Genomic DNA, 20,056 nt, shown 5'->3' with positions numbered 1-20,056 from the left:
ACCTTCGGTGGCAAGTTAATCTTTTTGTACCATTTCCATTCCTCCTACGAGGTGCATAGTTTATGTTTTGTGTGAGTTGTTAAAATTTTTAGCTTAAGGTAATCTCGTGTGTTGCAGATTTGCACCAGTGCAGTCTTTTAGAGGTTGTTGTGAGCGGTGCTGACTACGGCCGTGTCAAAAGCGAGCGTCATTGTTCTCAGCCCGAAAGCTCATACAATCAAAAATTTGTTTCATTCTGCCTCTGAATAAATTGTAACTTGATATTTAGAGGGTGCTTTCTGATTATAATTTTAAATGTTTCCAAAAAAAGGGCTTTTAGGAATAAAATTTTCATTTGTTGAAAGAAATTTGATTTGTTTTCATCAGTTACCCACTGGCAACTGCTTCCACGCTCACTTAGTGTGATGAAATGTGTTAATGTTCTTGTTTAATCGCTAGTAAATAAAGTAAATTCTTAACAATAGATTTTGAAAATAAATTCGAGGTTCAGTAACTTCTCCCATTTATGTATGAAAAATTACATCCTTCGTGTGACCACCCAAGGCCGCGCGACAAGGAGCAGTACGTTCATTGAAGTTCTCGTCGATGTGTTAAAAACACCTGGTACGACCGCCGTTAATAACCCATTCAATTTCATTCTTCAGTTGGTGTATTGTTTGTGGTTAATTAGATTTTTGATTTCGCAAATCCTCACCAAAGAAAGGTCACGATGCGTAAGCTTGCATGATCTGGCAGGCCATTCCTGGGTTTTCACGCAAAGAGATAATTTTTTGAGGATACCTTTCATTCAGCAGAGCAATCGTCTCACGTGATGCGTGACATATGGAACCATGTTGTTGAAACCAAATACCGTCATTTTCGAAAATGTTCGCCCTGATCACTCCTGCCCAGAACCCACACCACACAGCCGTGCGTTGTGGACGCATCCCGTCTTCCAGTCACTCGCGGATTTTCGTTACCCCAAATTCTGCAGTTCTGGTTACTGACGTACCCTCTGAGGTGAAGGTTCGCCTCGTCTCAGGAAATTATTCTTTTTGTTGAGTTCTGGTGCTCCGTTTGTCGAGGTAGACCCACTGAGCAAATCGATCTCTCTTTCCGTGAACTGCAGGCTTCAACTCTTGTGTAAGTTGAATCTTATACGCATGCATTTTCAGATCTTTTGAAAAGCATTTCACGCAGTGAACTTGTTGATAAATTCAATCGTTGAGCTCGGCGACCAACCCATTTTCTGGGACTTACGGTCACATTGTCACGCACGACAGCAGTGATTTCTTGTGTTCGAACAGAACGCGGTCGTCCTGTATTCAAACAGAACTCGTGGTTTCAGACTTCCGGATCAACTTCCGAACTGATGATTCGGTTGGAGTAGCATTACGTCCGAGTGTCACGCGCAATTTACGAATGGTTGCCGTGGGACTTTCACAGTTTTTGTAATAACTTTTTACCACTTGGATACGTTGCTCAGTTGTCATCTGCTCCATGACGAGAGGAAACACCAAACAACAATGCTCGCCACACAAAAGCTATCAGGCTACAAGTGGGAAGGATTGCAAACATGAAAGAACCACTTTTTTTCAATGTCAATCAACTTCACCAACAGCAGTACACTGCAAAAAATTTTATTTTATTCTGAAAGCAACCAGTTTCGGCATTTCATTTTGCTATCTTCAGGCCCCACACGGTTTTATCCAAATAAACGAACTTATTGTATAGCGCTATAAATCACTGGGTATCGTGAATTTCAGTCGTTATACAATTGCTTCATCTATATCTACATCTGCATCCATACTCCGCAAGCCACCTGACGGTGTGTGGCGGAGGGTACCTTGAGTACCTCTATCGGTTTTGCCTTCTATTCCAGTCTCGTATTGTTCGTGGAAAATAAGATTGTCGGTATGAGTCTGTGTGGACTCTAATCGCTCTGATTTTATTCTCATGGTCTCTTCGCAAAATATTCGTAGGACGGAGCAATATACTGCTTGACTCTTCGATGAAGGTATGTTCTCGAAACTTCAACAAAAGCCCGTACCGAGGTACTGAGCGTCTCTCCTGCAGAGTCTTCCACTGGAGTTTATCTATCATCTCCGTAACGCTTTCGCGATTACTAAATGATCCTGTAACGATGCGCGCTGCTCTCCGTTGGATCTTCTCTATCTCTTCTATCAACCCTATCTGGTACGAATCCCACACTGCTGAGCAGTATTCAAGCAGTGGGCGAACAAGTGTACTGTAACCTACTTCCTTTGTTTTCGGATTGCATTTCCTTAGGATTCTTCCAATGAATCTCAGTCTGGCATCTGCTTTACTGATGACCAACTTTATATGGTCATTCCATTTTAAATCACTCCTAATGCGTACTCCTCGATAATTTATGGAATTAACTGCTTCCAGTTGCTGACCTGCTATTTTGTAGCTAAATGATAAGCGATCTATCTTTCTATGTATTCGCAGCACATTACATCTGTCGACATTGAGATTCAATTGCCATTCCCTGCCCATGCGTCAATTTGCTGCAGATCCTCCTGCATTTCAGTACAATTTTCCATTGTTACAACCTCTCGATACACCACAGCATAATCTGCAAAAAGCCTCAGTGAGCTTCCGATGTCATCCACAAGGTCATTTATGTATATTGTGAATAGCAACGGTCCTATGACACTCCCCTGTGGCACACCTGAAATCACTCTTACTTGGGAAGACTTCTCTCCGTTGAGAATGACGTGCGAAGACAGAGACAGAATTTCCCCTCCAGTTCCTCGACACGGCTGTAGCGACTGGAATTCACGATATCCAATGATTTATGGCGCTATGCGACAAGTTCGTTTATTTCTATAAAAGCTTATGGGACCTGAAGATGGCAAAATGAAATGCCGAAACTGGTTGCTTTCAGGATCAAATAGAATATCTTGACGTATACGGCTGTTGGTGAAGTTTATTAAAATTGAAAATTACTTACCAGCCGACGTTGAATGGCCATAATGGACCATAAGGAATTGAAAGAACCAGGCTGCCGACCATCATATGACGAAATGGCGCAAAATTCAAATTCGTCCCTACTTCCCAGGCACCAGTTATTAAACTGTTAACAGCTGTGGACTACAATGGAACAGTGATCAGAATTAGTTGATTATACACAGAATTTCCCCTCCAGCCCCTGGACAAAGAGGTGACTGTAGTACAAGGGTAATCCCAAAAGTAAGGTCTCCTATTTTTTTTACAAGTACATATACCTGTTTATTTCTACAATGGTTTACATCACTTTACAGCTTGAACATTTACCTATCTTTCGACATAATAACTATTTCTGTCGATGCATTTTTGTAGACGCTGTGGCAGGTTTTGCATGCCCATGTCATACCATCTCGCCGCCATGCTCTTCAGCAAGTTATGAACTTCTTCTTTCACCTCCTCGTCGGAGCTGAATCGCTGGGATCACAATTAACGTTGACAGGTACTGTGAGACTCTGAAAAAACTCAAACGGGTAATTCAGAACCGGGGAAGAGGAATATTGAGCTAGGGCGTACCCATTCTCCATGACAATGCTCGCCCACACACCGCTCGGCAAACCGTTGCTCTACTGCAACAGTTTCAGTGGAACATAATCACCCACCCACCCTATAGTCCTGACTTGGCGCCCAGTGACTATCGTCTGTTCCCTAGGTTAATAGAACATTTGGCCGGAAAGCGATTCAGCTCCGATGACGAGATGAAAGAAGAGGTTCATAACTTTCTGAACAGCATGGCGGTGAGCTAGTATGACATAGGTCTACAAAAACTGCCACAGCGTCTACAAAAGTGCATCGACAGAAATGGTGAGTACGTCGAAAAATAGCTAAATGATCAAGCTGTAGAGTGATGTAAACCATTCTAGAAATAGAGGTCTATGTACTTATAACAAAATAGGAGACCTTACTTTTGGGATTACCCTCGTATTAACTACTACAGTTGACAACCAGCTGATGTTCAGCGTGTGAAATACCTTCTGAAACCCCAGAACAAGTGGAGAGGCGTTTCAGCGGGCACTGCAGCCTCGATGACGACTGATGGTACTCACTTGACAAGTGGCCGATACTAGGCACCTGAAGGAGCCCCTGCAGGCCCCTCAATAAATGGGCAGCAGATCCAGAGTGTGTTCTAATAGCAACTGATTGATGGTGTGCTGTCACCGCCAGGCACCACACTTGCTAGGTGGTAGCCTTTAAATCGGCCGCGGTCCATTAGTATACATCGGACCCGCGTGTCGCCACTATCAGTGATTGCAGACCGAGCGCCGCCACACGGCAGGTCTAGAGAGACTTCCTAGCACTCGCCCCAGTTGTACAGCCGACTTTGCTAGCGATGATTCACTGACAAATTACGCTCTCAATTGCCGAGACGATAGTTAGCATAGCCTTCAGCTACGTCATTTGCTACGACCTAGCAAGGCGCCATTATCAAGTGCTATTTATCTTGTGATGCATGTACCGTCAGACCGATGTTCACCAATTATGGATTAAAGTTAAGTATTCCAGAAGCTACGTGCTATTTTCGCTACTATAAAGACCTTGTCATTTTCCAGACCTCACGCCATCCTGCGTGAGCTTAAACGCGTGCCCTTTGGCCTCCCGTCCTCGTGGATTGGCTGTTTTGCCAGTCCACAAAAGATGGTACTCATCGGAGAGGTGGCTGTTGATATACTTTTCGGGATGTGAGGTCGTGGTCCAAGAACTTTTCTGCTCCTTACGTTTCGTCCAGAACTGCGCTGGACTTCCTCAGAGGCGCTGCTCCGCTGAGTCTTACCGACTGACTGGTCGGGCGTCTGAGAGCGACTTATATATTGTGAGAAAGGGGGGCGTGGTTCAGGTGACACGTGATGAGCAGTGATGACGACGCCCCCCTTTCTCACAATATATAAGTCGCTCTCAGACTCCCGACCAGTCAGTCGGCAAGACTCAGCGGAGCAGCACCTCTGAGGAAGTCCAGCGCAGTTCTGGACGAAACGTAAGGAGCAGAAAAGTTCTTGGACCACGACCTCACATCCCGGAAAGTATATCGACAGCCATGTAACCTGGTCGTGAAAGCCTTCACTCTACACATCTGAGAGGTCTTCTCCCAGAAAGTGGACTAAGAGGTAGCAGCCTGGAATGTACAACTGTGGTGAGAAACTAGGGCGATAGGGAGGCACGTACCTGGAAGGTCCTCTCCAGGCCCTGGACGAGCAGGTAGCAGTCCTGGAGCGCGCTGGAGCCGGGCCACCTGCGCACGGGCTCCCTGGCCAGCACGTAGTGGCTGTCGATCTCCTTGCCGCCCACCGAGACCAGCTCGGCCTGGAGCGTGATGAGTTCGCTGTCGGCGAGGATGGCCGGGACGACGAACGCCGCCTCGCCGGACGTGATCTCCAGGTCCTGGCTGTAGATGGCCGTCGTGTTGTCGTACACCTTCACCCGCACGCGCACCACCTTCTCCGTGCTCACCGACTCCACCTGCGCCACACCAGACACCCCCGCTGAGGGATTTCCCTCACACCTCTTCCATTACACAGTGCAGTGGCGACTCGTAAGTGTACATTCTAGGGGTGTTCACAAATTTATAAATTCAGATAAACACGAGAGTGTTAAATTACACTGAGGTGCCAAACAAACTGGTATAGGCATGCGTATCCAGATACAGATATACACTACTGGCCATTAAAGTTGTTACACCACGAAGATGACATGCTAAGGACGTGAAAATTAACCGACAGGAAGAAGATGCTGTGATATGCAAATGATTAGCATTTCAGAGCATTCACACAAGGTTGGCGCCGGTGGCGACACCTACAACGTGCTGTCATGAGGAAAGTTTCCAACCGATTTCTCGTACACAAACAGAAGTTGACCGGCGTTGCCTCGTGAAACGTTGTTGTGATGCCTCGTCTAACGAGGAGAAATGCGTACCATCACGTTTCCGACTTTGATGAAGGTCAGATTGTAGCCTATCGCGATTGCGGTTTATCGTATCGCGACATTTCTGCTCGCGTTGGTCGAGATCCAATGACTGTTAGCAGAATATGGAATCGGTGGGTACAGGAGGGTAATACGGAACGCCGTGCTGGATCCCAACGGCCTCGTATCACTAGCAGTCGAGATGACAGGCATCTTATCCGCATGGCTGTAACGGATCGTGCAGCCACGTCTCGATCCCTGAGTCAACAGATGGGGACGTTTGCAAGACAACAACCATCTACACGAACAGTTCGACGACGTTTGCAGCAGCTCGGAGACCGTGGCTGCGGTTACCCTCGACACTGCATCACAGACAGGACCGCCTGCGATGGTGTAGTAGGCGACGAACCTGTATGCACGAATGGCAAAACGTCATTTTTTCGGATGAATCCAGGTTCTGTTTACAGCATCATGATGGTCGCATCCGTGTTTGGCGACATAGCGGTGAACAGACATTGGAAGCGTGTATTCGTCATCGCCATACCGGCGTATCACCAGGCGTGATGTTATAGAGTGCCATCGGTTACACGTATCGGTCACCTCTTGTTCGCATTGACAGCACTTTGAACAGTGGTCGTTACATTTAAAATGTGTTACGACCCGTGCGTCTACCCTTTATTCGATCCCTACATTTCAACAGGATAAAGCACAACCACGTGTTGCAGGTCCTGTACAGGCCTTTCTAGATACAGAAAATGTTCGACTGCTGCCCTGGCCAGCACATTCTCCAGACCTCTCACCAACTGAAACCTTATGGTCAATGGTGGGCGAGCAACTGGCTCGTCACATAACGCCAGTCACTACTCTTGATGAACTGTGCTATCGTGGTGAAGCTGCATGGGCAGCTGTACCTGTACACGCCATCCAACCTCTGTTTGACTCAGTGCCCAGGCATATCAAAGCCGTTATTACGGCCAAGGTGGTTGTTCTGGGTACTGATTTCTCAGGATCTGTGCACCCAAACTGCGTGAAAATGTAACCACGTGTCAGTTCTAGTATAATATATTTGTGCAATGAATACCCGTTTATCATCTGCATTTCTTCTTGGTGTAGCAATTTTAATGGGCAGTAGTGCATGTAAACACGCAGAATATGGCGCTGCGGTCGGCAACGCCTATATAAGACAACAAGTGTCTGTCGCAGATGTTAAATCGTTTACTGCTGCTAAAATGGCTGTTTATCAAGATTTAAGTGAGTTTGAGTGTGGTGTCATAGCCGGCGCACGAGCGATGGGTACAGCATCTCCGAGGTAGCGACGAAGTGTACTGTGAATATCAGTAATCCGGTAAAACATCAAATCCCCGACATCGCTGCGGCCGGAAAAAGATCCCGCAAGTACGGGACCAAGAACGACTTAAGAGAATAGTTCAACGTGACAGAAGTGCAACCCTTCCGCAAATTGCTGCAGATTTCAATGCTGGGCCATCAACGAATTCAACGAAACAGCATCGACACAGGCTTTCGGACCCGGAGTGTCTCGCCTCGCCTGGACCGGCCTCTGTGGCCGAGCGGTTCTAGGTGCTTCAGTCCGGAACCGCGCTGCTGCTACGGTCGCAGGTTCGAATCCTGCCTCGGGCATGGATGTGTGCGATATCCTTAGGTTAGTTAGGTGTAAGTAGTTCTAAGTATAGGGGACTGATGACCTCAGATGTTGTCCCATACTGCTTAGAGCCATTTGAACCATTTGAAGCCTCGCCTGGTCCCGTCAACACCGACATTCAAATTGTATCGGGCGGATGGACGTGTACGGCTATGGAGACAACCTCGTGAATCCATGGACCCTGCATGTCAGCAGGGGACTGTTCAAGCTGGTGGAGCCTCTGTAATTGTGTGGGGCGTGTGCAGTTAGAGTGTTTGAGTCCCCTCATACGTCTATATACAACTCTAACGGATTAAACGTAAGTAAGCATCCTGTCTGATCACCTGCATCCATCCATGTCCATTGTGCATTCTAACGGACAGCAGGACAATTCAAACCCCACACGTCCGGAATATCTTCAGAGTGGCTCCAGGAATACTCTTCTGAGTTCAAACACATCCGCTGGCCACCAAAGGCCCCAGACATGAAAATTATTGAGCATATCTTGGTTGCCTTGCAACGTGTTGTTTGGAAGAGGTGTCCAACTCCTCGGATTTAGGGACAGCCGTGCTGGATTCGTGGTGTCAGTGCCCTCTATCACTGCTTCAGATATTAGTCGAGTCCATGCCACGTCGTGCTGCGGCACTTCTGCGCACTCATGGAGCCCCTACACGATATTACGCGGGTGTACCAGTTTCTTTGGCTGCTCAGTGTAGAAGCACCATTTGTTATGGACTGTTCCCGAGAAAACCTGGACAAACCTTGATTTTTGGGTACAGAAAATACGAATTGCGCGGGTGACCACTTCTATAATTTCTGTTGACAACTGATGTTGACGAATTTTTTACCCTGTTCTTAATATGACGTTCTCGATGAGCTACGGAAACTTTTTCCGATATGTTTATGCGTCAGCGAGATCAACAGGATCAAAATTGTCGTACTGAAGCAAGTATGGCGTGAATGTAGTTTCACTGTCGTAGTCAACAAACAGCAAGGCGGTTCTGGGGTGACTATAATGGTTCTGAGGTCACAAAAGTTTTTTTACCGTCGCCATTTTTTCATCAATCAAAGCTTACCCAGCACTGCCTCTGATTGAAGGGCACAGAACAGGCTGTCTTTACCTGGATATTATTCGATGGCTCCACCTGGCGGTGTAAGCACTCCGTCTCCGTCTTCAGGCCACAAGTGGCCCATCGGGACCATCCGACCGCCGTGTCATCCTTAGTGGAGGATGCGGATAGGAGGGGCGTGTGGCCAGCGCACTGCTCTCCTGCTCGTTATGATGGTTTTACTTCTACCGGAGCCGCTACTATTTGGTAGAGTAGCGCCTCAGTTGGCATCACGAGGCTGAGAGTACCCCGAAAAATGGCAACAGCGCATGACGGCCCGGATGGTCACCCATCCAAGTGCCGGCCACGTCCGACAGCGCTTATTTCGGTGACCTGACGGGAACCGGTGTTTCCACTGCGGCAAGGCCGTTGCCCTGGAGGTGTAAGGGTCTTACAAAATTTTTTTTTTGTGGTGCAAAATTCTTTAACTTGCAAATGAAACACAGCACTTTTTAGGTTCAAAATGGTTCAAATGGCTCTGAGCACTATGGGACTTAACTTCTTAGGTCATCAGTCCCCTACAACTTACAACTACTTAAAGCTAAGGACATCACACACATCCATGCCCGAAGCAGGATTCGAACCTTGACCGTAGTGGTCTCGCGGATCCTGACTGTAACACCTAGATCCGCTTGGCCACTCCTGCCAGACCTTTTTAGGATACTGCAGGCGTGGCCTAAAAGTGTTATGGAAAATTTTACTGACCTGTAGAATTCACATTACACGGAGCTTGTTCCGAAGGTTATTTTTTGTGACTTTGGATGTCCGTGCGAGATATTGTTGGCATAGTGCTAACGCTGGAACCTTCCTTTTATATTTGCAGGTGGTTCCGTTGTTCTATGGTAGTTGGCACTAGCAGAAGAGTGTTCAGGAATGGAGTCTGATATGGATGCGTATATGAAACAGCGCTGTCTGATTGAAATCCTCACTGCTGAAGGAATTGCTCCGACTGAAATCCATCGATACTTGCTAACGGTGTATGGAGACCATACAATAGACGTGAACGATGTGACGCGATGGGTGCCGCATTTCCTAGGTGGTGGAAGGGGTGAAAGGGTGTGCAAGACAAGCCACTGCCCCATCGACCCTGCACAGTTGTCATCCCTCGCAATGAAGAGTGTCTTGATCAACTCATCCCTGCGGAGAGGCCGATGACCACCAGAGAATGAAGTCCAAAGCTGAATGTCGGCTGTAGCGCCTTGCAAACAATGTTGGAACATTTCGGTTATGGCAAAGTCTGTACGAGATGGTCCCAGCGGATGCGTACAAAAGAACAAAAAACTCATCAAAAGGAAATTTATCGGGACCTGCTGAACCAATATGAAGCTGAAGGTGTTTTCTTTGTAGCATCGTCACTGGAGATGTGATGTGGGGTCACCACTACGAGGCGGAATCCAATAGCCAGTCCATGGAATGGCGACATGCGAATTCTCCGTCAAAGAAAATATTCGAGACACACCCGTCTGCAGGAAAAGTGATGTGCACAGTCTTCTGGGATAGACAGAATGTGGTTGTTGTAGATGTTCTGGAGTCTGGAGAAACTGTCAGTTCGACACACTACAAGAGGACATTGACTAAGCTGAAAGGCCTAATTCCCAGGCAAGGCCAGAGAAGGAGACCAACATGACAAATCCATACTCCAAACGAGTTCTGCGACCACGCAACTCACTGCAAGATTCCGCTGAACTGTTTTACACGTCTATCGTACAGTCATGATTTAGCGCTTTCAGACTTCCGACCCTTTGGCCCTCTGAAAGATGGACTGCGTGGCGAACAGTTTCAAGACTTCGATGCTGTTGTTAAAGCTGTGAGGAAGTGTTCAAATGGCTCTGAGCACTATGGGACTTTATATCTACGGTCATCAGTCCCATAGAAATTAGAACTACTTAAACCTATCACACAACACCCAGTCATCATGGGGCAGAGAAAATCCCTGATCCCGCCGGGAATCGAACCCGGGAACCCGGGCGTGGGAAGTGAGAACGCTACCGCACGACGAAGAGTTTAGCTCCAGCGGGTTCCGATTTGCACAAGCCCGGTATGCAGGCTCTGGTTCATAGTGGGGAAAAATGCGTAACGAATGGTGGTGACTACGTGGAAAAATGACAGTCTGTAAGCTGAAATACTGCTTGGTTTAGCTTTGCTGTTGTGATTTATGTATGTCCTGCAGTTTCCGTGAGTAAAAATAGGAGGAATTACTTTCGGAACAGCCCTTCTATAGGCAATGCATCCTGCTGTAACAAGGAAAAGAAGGGAAGCAATAGAAAAAAAGGCCTGTGTCAGAACACAAACAGACGAATGTGCTCTTGTTTAAAAAACTTTTATAGAAAAGCGGGGAGCCAGCTGGACCAGTCCTCATTCTGCCTAGCTTGCCAATCATTCAATCATTCTCGCAGCCGAACATATTCGCTCTCTTTTTGTGCTGAAAGAGAGTGGCAAGGAGACAATGGTGGACAGTGGAAGGGGGAGGAGACCGTGAGAGAAAACAGTGATAGTGGGAGAGCGGAAGTGAGAGTGAAAGGGGAGATCAATAAAGAAAACAGAAATGGAACGCAAGAGAGGAAATAGAGATGGTCAGTGAGGGATGTGGCAGTAAAGGAGAAAAAAAGATGAGTGGAGATAGGAGTAGTGGGAGCAAGAGGGGGAGAGAATATAGTGGAAATGAAAAAAACAGATGACTCAAGATCTTTCAAAGGCCCCAAGGTGGGGGGAGGGGAGGTTCGGATCCTCCCAGACCCCCTACTCCCCTGAGTTGAAATTTCATGGTCTGCTGATCAAAAGTCGGTGCAAACAATCGCTAAGGACATGTCTGGAGATGAAGAATACTGAGTATTGTAAAACACTCAGTATAATGTCGTTTATTGAAACTTAACTACACTTCTCCATCAATCACTATATACACACAAAGAAAACAAATAACATGTAGACGACTGTTCATCAAGAGCATCGGTGAGGTCTGTCGGAGCTGGTCCTAGCTCGGCGAGTAACCGGCTGTACTGCTGCTGCGCTGGCCTTATAAAGCCGGCGGAAGTCGGCGGACTACTTCAACTTTCCCTGTGTCTGTGAGGCGACCTCTGCAGAAAAAGGTTCGCATTAGTCTCTAGGAAGTTCTGTTTATTTCGAAGAATTGTTTTCCTCTTGGTTGCGCCTGCAAGTGCTTGTGTATGTTATATGGTACACAAGAGTGTCTTGAGTGTAGTCTGCCTGCCAGGGTCGGTCTGTGGCAGACGTAACAGGAGACGAGGCAATGGTGGATGAAAGGAAAGACGGCAGATTGTACACGAGAAAGAAAAGGCAATGGGAATGGGGGAGAAAAAGAATGGGACGAAAAGAATGGTGATGGAACAGAGAGGCAGTGAAAGTGCCACAGAAGGAGACAGTGGTAAGGAAGAGCGGGAGGAAAGATGAAGACAGTGTCAGTGGGAGATACAGACAGCAGGAAGGGCCACTGGGAGGAAAAGGAGACGGCAGTAGAGAGAGGGACATGCTGAATATGAAGGATTCATTACGAAGAGAGGATAGCTATAAGGATTAAGTATGTTCAGTGTTAAAAAAGAGGTCCACTACATCCGCATGTCTAAATTTTCGGTCAGGAAGGCAGAATAAGTATTGGGCCAGCTGCTTCCCCACATTTTTAATATATTTTTTTTAATTTTATACCTCTAGTTCTGTAGGACCAAATTGAGGAGTAAATCTCCAAGGTCGTGGAACGTATCAGTACACGAAATTACAACATAAACGTAAAAAACAGATAAAATAAAATGTTTATGAACCCAAAAAAGAAAAGCCATAAGTTTACGTAAACAGAATCAACAATATAATACAGGAATCAGCTTACTTTTTCAAGGAAATCCTCGAGAGAATAGAAAAAGTGACCCATGAGGAAAATATTCAATTCAGATCTGAAAGCGCATGGGTTGCTGCAAACATTTTGGGATTCTTGTGATAGCTTATTAAAAATGGATGCAGCAGTATGCTGCACATCTTTCTGCACGAGACTTAAGGAAGTGCGAACCAAATGCAGACTGGATTTCTGCCTAATATTAACTGAGGCAAAGCTGCTGGTACTTGGGAATAAACTGATATTGTTAACAAGAAACGATAGTAAAAAATGTATATACACTACTGCCCATTAAAACTGCTACACCACGAAGATCATGTGCTACAGACGCGAAATTTAACCGTCAGGGAGAAGATGCTGTGATACGCAAATGATTAGCTTTTCAGAGCATTCACACAAGGTTGGCGCCGGTGGTGACACCTACAACGTGCTCACAAGAGGAAAGTTTCCAACCGATTTCTCATACACAAACAGCAGTTGACCGGCGTTGTCTGGTGAAACGTTGTTGTGATGCCTCGTGTAAGGAGTAGAAATGCGTACCATCACGTTTCAAGATCGGATTGTTGCCTATCGCGATTGCGGTTTATCGTATCGCGACATTGCTGCTCGCGTTGGTCGAGATCTAATGAATGTTAGCAGAATATGGAATCGGTGGATTCAGGAGGGTAATACGGAACGCCGTGCGGGATCCCAACGGCCTCGTATCACTAGCAGTCGAGATGACAGACATCTTATCCGCACGGCTGTAACGGATCGTGCAGCCACGTCTCGATCCGTGAGCCAACAGATGGGGACGTTTGCAAGACAACAACCATCTACACGAACAGTTCGACGACGTTTGCAGCAGCATGGACTATCAGCTCGGAGACCACGGCTCTGGTTACCCTTGACGTTGCATCACAGACAGGAACGCCTGCGATGGTGTACTCAACGACGAACCTGGGTGCACGAATGGCAAAACGTCATTTTTTCGGATGAATCCAGATTCTGTTTACAGCATCATGATGGTCGCATCCGTGTTTGACGACATCGCGGTGAACGCACATTGGAAGCGTGTATTCGTCATCGCCATTCTGAGGGATGACCAGGGGTAACGGTATGGGGTGTTATTGGTTACAAGTCTCGGTCACCTCTTGTTCGCATTGACGGTACTTTGAACAGTGGACGTTACAATTCAGATGTGTTACGACCTGTGGTTCTACCCTTCATTCGTTCCCCTACATTTCAGCAGGATAATGCACTACCGCATGTTGCAAGTCCTGTGCGGGCCTTGCTGGATACAGAAAATGTTCGACTCCTGCCCTGGCCAGCACATTCTCCAGATCTCTCACCAACTGAAAACGTCTGGTCAATGGGGGCCGAGCAACTGTCTCGTCACAATACGCCAGTCACTACTGTTGATGAGCTGTGTTATCGTGTTGAAGCTGCATGGGCAGCTGTACCTTTACACGCCATCCAAGCTCTGTTTGACTCAATGCTCAGACATATCAAGGCCGTTCTTACGGCCAGAGGTGGTTGTTCTGGGTACTGATTTCTCAGGAACTATGCACTCAAATTTTGTGAAAATGTAATCACATGTCAGTTCTGGTATAATATATTTGTCCAATGAATACCCGTTTATCATCTGCATTTCTTCTTGGTGTAGCAATTTTTAATGCCAGTTGTGTATTTCGAGGCCAATGTCAAAATACCCAGACTAGTGAACATGGGTCGACGAGACGCGAACTTACACCACCTGTTGCCCGACTCGGCCGTTTTCGAGCTAAAAATATCTTGGAGAATGGGAAGATTACCCCAAAATATAGTACCATACGTCACAAGCGAATAAAAATAAGCAAAGTAGACTACTTTTCGCTCGAACTTTCACTTACTTCAGATACCGTTCGAATAGTAAAAATTGCAGCATTGAGTCTTTGAACAATATCCACAAAGTGGGCTTTTCACGACAGTTTACTATCGATCTGAACACCTAGAATTTTGAACTGTTCAGTTTCACTAATCACATGCCCCTTCTGTAAAATTAAAACATTGGGCTTTCTTGAATTGTGTGTTAGAAACTTTAAACCTGAGTCTTACTGTGATTTTGAGTTAGTTAACTTTCTACAAGCCATGAACATGTCAGGAAATGCACTATTTGAAACCCAGCCATTGTTGCACACAATACCCTTTACTACCAAGCTACTGTCATCAGCAAACAGAAACATTTTAGAGCCACCCGTAATATTAGAGGGCATATCATTTATATAACTAAGAAACAGGTGTGGCCCCAACACTGATCCTAGGGGCACACCCCATTTGACTGCACCCCACTCAGACCCCACATCACAGCCATTCTCAACACTGTGAATAATGACCTTTGGCTGTCTGTTCTTAAAGTAAGAGGTGAACCAACTGTGAGCTGCTCCCTGTACTCCATAATAGTCCAACTTCTGGAGCAATATTTTGTGATCAACAGAATAAAACGCCTTGGTTAAATTAAAAAAGAAGCATAGCGTTCGAACCCTTTTGTTTAATCCATCCAGTACCTCACAGACAAAAGAGAATATAGCAGTTTCAGTTGTTATAGCACTTCTAAATCCATCCTTACATACACAGACTTTTCAATAACTTTAGCGCCGCGCGGGATTAGCCTAGCGGTCTAAGGCGCTGCAGTCATGGACTGTGCGCCTGGTCCCGGCGAAGGTTTGAGTCCTCCCTCGGTTATGGGCGTGTGTGTTTGACCTTAGGATAATTTAGGTTGATTAGTGTGCAACCTTAGGGACTGATGACCTTAGCAGTTAAGTCCCATAAGATTTCACACGCATTTGAACATTTTTGAATAACTTTAGCAAACACTGATTGCATAGAAATAGGCGTGAAATGGTCTACATTATCCCTTCAGTCCTTTATATACGGTGGCTTTATAGTGAGTACTTTAATCGTTCAGAAAACTGAAAATTTTTAGAGGAAAAATTACAAATATGGCAAAGTACAGGGCTAACATGTGCAGCACAGCACTGTAATATTCCGCTAGGTACTCCATCATATCAGTGAAAGGCCGTAGTGCTCAGTGATTTAATTACTGACTCAATCTCCCTCTTGTCTGTATCACAGAGGAGTATTTCAGACATCAGTCACGGAAAGGCATTTTCCAAGGGAGTTATATGATTCCCTTTAGAAACTAAGTTTTTGTTTAATTCACCAGCAATGCTCAGAAAGTGATTGTTAAATACTGTACGTATTTCCAACTTATTAATAATAGAGACTTTTAAACGATTTAGAATTATAGCCCAAATTTTCACGTAGAATCGATCTGTCGTGCTGGTTGTTATTATTCTTGTGTCGGAAACGTACATAAAACACGGATTATACAACTGTTGACAGATCAGCACAGTTTATGTAATCTTTGACCAAAATTTGGCAACTTGGAGTGCATTTTCTGTTGCCCAGGTAAGGGCATCTCCTGTGCAGGTGTTTGGACGCAGTCGACACAGAAGCATATGCTGAACGGTGTGTTCTTCCCTGTAGTCACATTGGGTTTTGTTTTCTTCAGCGTATCCGGACTTTGTCAGGTTAGTCCTTGATCTGCCCACTTCTGATCCCAGCCTAATCGAGGGCTCCCAGATCGTCCAGATCTCGTCGTGACCAGAGGATAGAGATTCTGACAGTCTTTCCTACCCGGAGGGTGGGATGTCTCAGTCATTCATAGCTGCAGCATGGCTTCATCATAAGTGATTGTTAGTTTCTCTGATGTTCTAAGGAAACTTTTCCTTGACGTTCGTCGTTGTGGGCAGGGACGTTGCCCATGCAAGAGATGCGTTACTTCCTGCTGCAGTTTCGTTCTTCCCTGGTGGTTCTATTTCTCTTTCCCTGTCTGCCACTATTTCTCTCCGATGATGATGATGATTGGGTATGTAGGGCGCTCAACTGCACAGTCATCAGTGCCCATACAAAGTCCTAATTTTTACACAGTCCAGTTTTTGCACAGTCCAATCTAACCACTGTCACGAATGATGATGATGATGACGATGATGCCGGCCGCAGTGGTCTCGCGGTTCTAGGCGCTCAGTCCGGAACCGCGCGACTGCTACGGTCGCAGGTTCGAATCCTCGGGCATGGATGTGTGTGGTGTCCTTAGGTTAGTTAGGCTTAAGTAGTTCTAAGTTCTAGGGGACTGATGACCACAGATGTTAAGTCCCATAGTGCTCAGAGCCATTTGCACCATTTGATGACGATGATGATGATGAAATGATGAGGCCGACACAAACACCCAGTCCCCGGGCAGAGAAAATCCCCAACCCAGCCGTGAACTGAATATGGACCCGGTGATCCAGAGGCAGCAACGCTAACCGCTAGACCACGAGCTGCAAACTTACGAGTATTTCTCTCCGAACAGGAGGCGATGCAATTCCTGAAAGGTGGTAGAACTGATTTCAAGCAGCCTTTGGTAATTCTGCGTGTGTCGTTTAGGACAATCTCCACCTGTTTGCCACGAGTTGAGTTATACGAAACAGGACAGGCATACTCTCTAGTAGAGTAGGATAATGCCATTGCAGAAGTTCGGATCGTTTCAGGCTTGGCTGCCCCACTGTTATCCGGCCAGATTTCTGAGTAGCTTGTTCCTGGTGGAGATTTTTTATTTGAAATTTATGCAGTGTTTTTTGAACATCAGAGATGTGTGAAGTGTTATCCTAGGTATTCCAGAGAGTCACTGTCTACAAACTTAACCCCTGACCTTTCTATCTTTAACTTGGTTTCGCTATTTCTCAGCTGGAAAGCACGCACTTGTGTCTTTGTTGTGTTTGGTTTAATCTGGTTTTGCTATGTAGTATTGAGCCGTGCGTCGCTCGTGTTCCCGCCATCATGTATTTTACTCCCTGTTTTTAACATACCTCCACCTCACCGCGTTAATTTAAATTACTGCTGTCACCGAGTTGCTGCTTTGCCTGACCGTTAGCGGCGTTAGCAGCACGTATCCATATATCCCCTCTCGGAATACCTTTGTTCGACTGCCATTACTTCCTGGTCATTGTTTGTCATAAGAAGTTCGGGTCGCAAGTTCGGGTCTGCCAGTCAGTTGGAACGCGTCTGATGCGCAGTCCGGACCCGCCAGTCGGGGAGTTGCAAGCAGCACTGGTGCAGTCGGAATGGAGCAGCAGTGAGGTCTGCGTCAACATGGCTCGCCTCATCATTGCCGCCACGCATCACTTCAGCCGGGCCACGGTCTTGGTTGGTCGTCGGTCGTTCCTACTACTGGACGACGCGTTTTGGCTCGCCAGTCGTTCATCAGTCGGCTGTGTGTGTGTGTGTGTGTGTGTGTGTGTGTGTGTGTGTGTGAGTGCATCGACTTCCGATTTGTCTTCGTGCGTGCTTAGTTACTGTTGGGTGTCGTTCAGGTCTTCGTGCAAGTGTTTCTCTGGTTGTGTGTGTAGATGGTGTTATTTCCATTGACGACTATTTTAAATGTTGTCGGCATCCTGGGGGCAGTCGGTCAATTGCGGCGCACCTGGGAAGCGGTCCAGTCGGCTGGGTCCGCTGCCGGTCCCTGCACAGTGTGGAGTTGTCTGTCCGATCGCTACGAGCTTCGTGGCTCACCGATCCAGGACGTCAAAGTTGAGTAGTGGTTTCAAGTACCCAAGCCACATCCATTCATGTTGTGTGGCTCGTTTCGGTGGTTCGCTGTTGGGGAGGTTTTCTTGTGAGCAACATCAAGTGTTTGTATTGCTGAAATTTAGCCACGATGTGGTGGAATTAACTGTATTGGTTGAGTACAATTCAAGTGCACCAGTGGAATTTTCTGCCTAGTGGCCGTTAGTGTTCTGCTTACCTGCCCTGGCCATTAACGTAATTTCAGGCAATGTCTTTCCTCACCTGTTGTTGCTGTCCCACACACTGTGTGACAGCTAAATACACATACATATTTGATTGTGGATAATCACGCCCATAACATTTTGTGTTTGGATTCTCATGCACTGATTGGTGGCAAGCAAGTCGTCTGTCGGTCGGTCCGTGGCTGCCCCCTGGTTGGGTTCCGACGGATCAAGTATAGTTGGGCTCACCACGTGTCTCACCTAAGTGAACGAGGGCAGACCGACGCCCTGGAGGCTTCTGAGTGCTGTTGCCTTTATTGTCTTTCCTGTCGGTGTTTAACCCTTTGAGACCCGAAATTTTTCTGGAGGAAGAAAAATTTTTATTTATGTGGTAGTGGTCTTAGGTGATTTTTTAATGATTTTAGGAGCAAGATTTATACAAAAATATGTACTCGTTTCCAAAACGTACTTTGTTCACTTGGCTTCACTTTAAGGACTAAAATAACTAATTATGAAATATTCTCTATTGTTATAATTAGTAAAATGATCATTCAATAATTTTCATGTAAAATAAGAACAACAATATTCAATTATATAATGGAATATAGCGATGTATTCTGGTGGTCACAAGTTGCTGAGCGCTGCTACATTGGCCTGCTGATATTTTTATAGTGATGCCCAACGGTTGGCAGCATTTGCGCGTGATGAAAAGGTTGAACATTTACAAATGTGTAGCTCAGGTTAGCTTAGGGAACAAGTACTTTTGTTGCAGCTAACAGAGAGTAAAAGTTAATGTACACAATTGTAGCCAGAGGGTCTGAAAGCGTTAATTATCTGTTTATAATCAATCATAGCCAATGACAAAAATAATGTCTAGGTTTTACTGTGTTTGAATTCCGGTAGGTGGATATTTGCTGAATGGTTATTGCCATTATGCTGTCTTTTCTTTTAGTCCGGTTTCAGATTAATTTTGCAAAAATTAAAATATATATATATATATATATATATATATATATATATATATATATATATATATATATATATATATATATTTTTTAATTTTTGCAAAATTATTTGTGGGTCTTCACCTTTGCAACCTTATTCTTAAAATTACCTTTCAAGCTTAAACAATGGGGCTTGGAACCTTATTCTTAAAATTACCTTTCAAGCTTAAACACTGTGGCCTTCTGCTTGTGAAAGGTTATGTCTTATGTTTTATTGTGGGGCTTCTGCCGTTTGTTTTGCATCTTGTTTATATTTGTCTACCCACCCTTTCCTTGAGGCTTTCAGCCTAGCAGTGATACACATTTAATTATTTTATTTGTAATTGTAGCTGTATGTTTTCAGTCACTTGAAATTTACCTTGTTGATTTTTTAGATTTCTTGTGTGGAGGCCTTCAGCAGTGAAAATTTGCAAATTGAAACTTGTAAAAGTTGTGCTATCTGCCGGTTTGGTTGTAAATGTGTTATTAAATTACAATAAATTACATTTTAAGTTGAAACTGCCCCCAACCGTTTTTGGCCCTTTCCACAACCCTTATCACCTATTCTTCCCAGTGGGTTTACAGGGCGTATAAAGTATGTTGACAGATGTTCAAGAGCATTCTTTAGGGTGATTCCTGATGCATCTAAGTTTGTGCTATCGGTTGGCAGAGTGACATCGTCAGCATCCTGCAGTTGCGGACTATGGGTTGGTCGTTAGTATATACACTGTAGAGTCAAAGAAACTGGTGCATTTGCCTAAAATCGTGTAAGGCTCCCGCTACCTGCTAAA

The 20,056-nt window shown here is 45.6% G+C and overlaps 1 protein-coding gene across 1 annotated transcript in view; it reads right to left on the bottom strand.

Moving 5' to 3' along the window:
• Positions 1 to 20,056, bottom strand: part of LOC124552274 (C3 and PZP-like alpha-2-macroglobulin domain-containing protein 8) — an 842,473-nt gene that overhangs the window by 279,613 nt on the left and 542,804 nt on the right. Inside the window, exon 7 of the mRNA XM_047126553.1 lies at positions 5,170 to 5,463. Coding sequence (XP_046982509.1) covers positions 5,170 to 5,463 — 294 coding nt within the window. The remainder of the gene's footprint in view (positions 1 to 5,169; positions 5,464 to 20,056) is intronic.

Source organism: Schistocerca americana, chromosome 10 (assembly GCF_021461395.2).
Source record: "Schistocerca americana isolate TAMUIC-IGC-003095 chromosome 10, iqSchAmer2.1, whole genome shotgun sequence".
NCBI lineage: Eukaryota > Metazoa > Arthropoda > Insecta > Orthoptera > Acrididae > Schistocerca > Schistocerca americana.
This window is presented reverse-complemented; position numbering and strand designations above follow the sequence as displayed.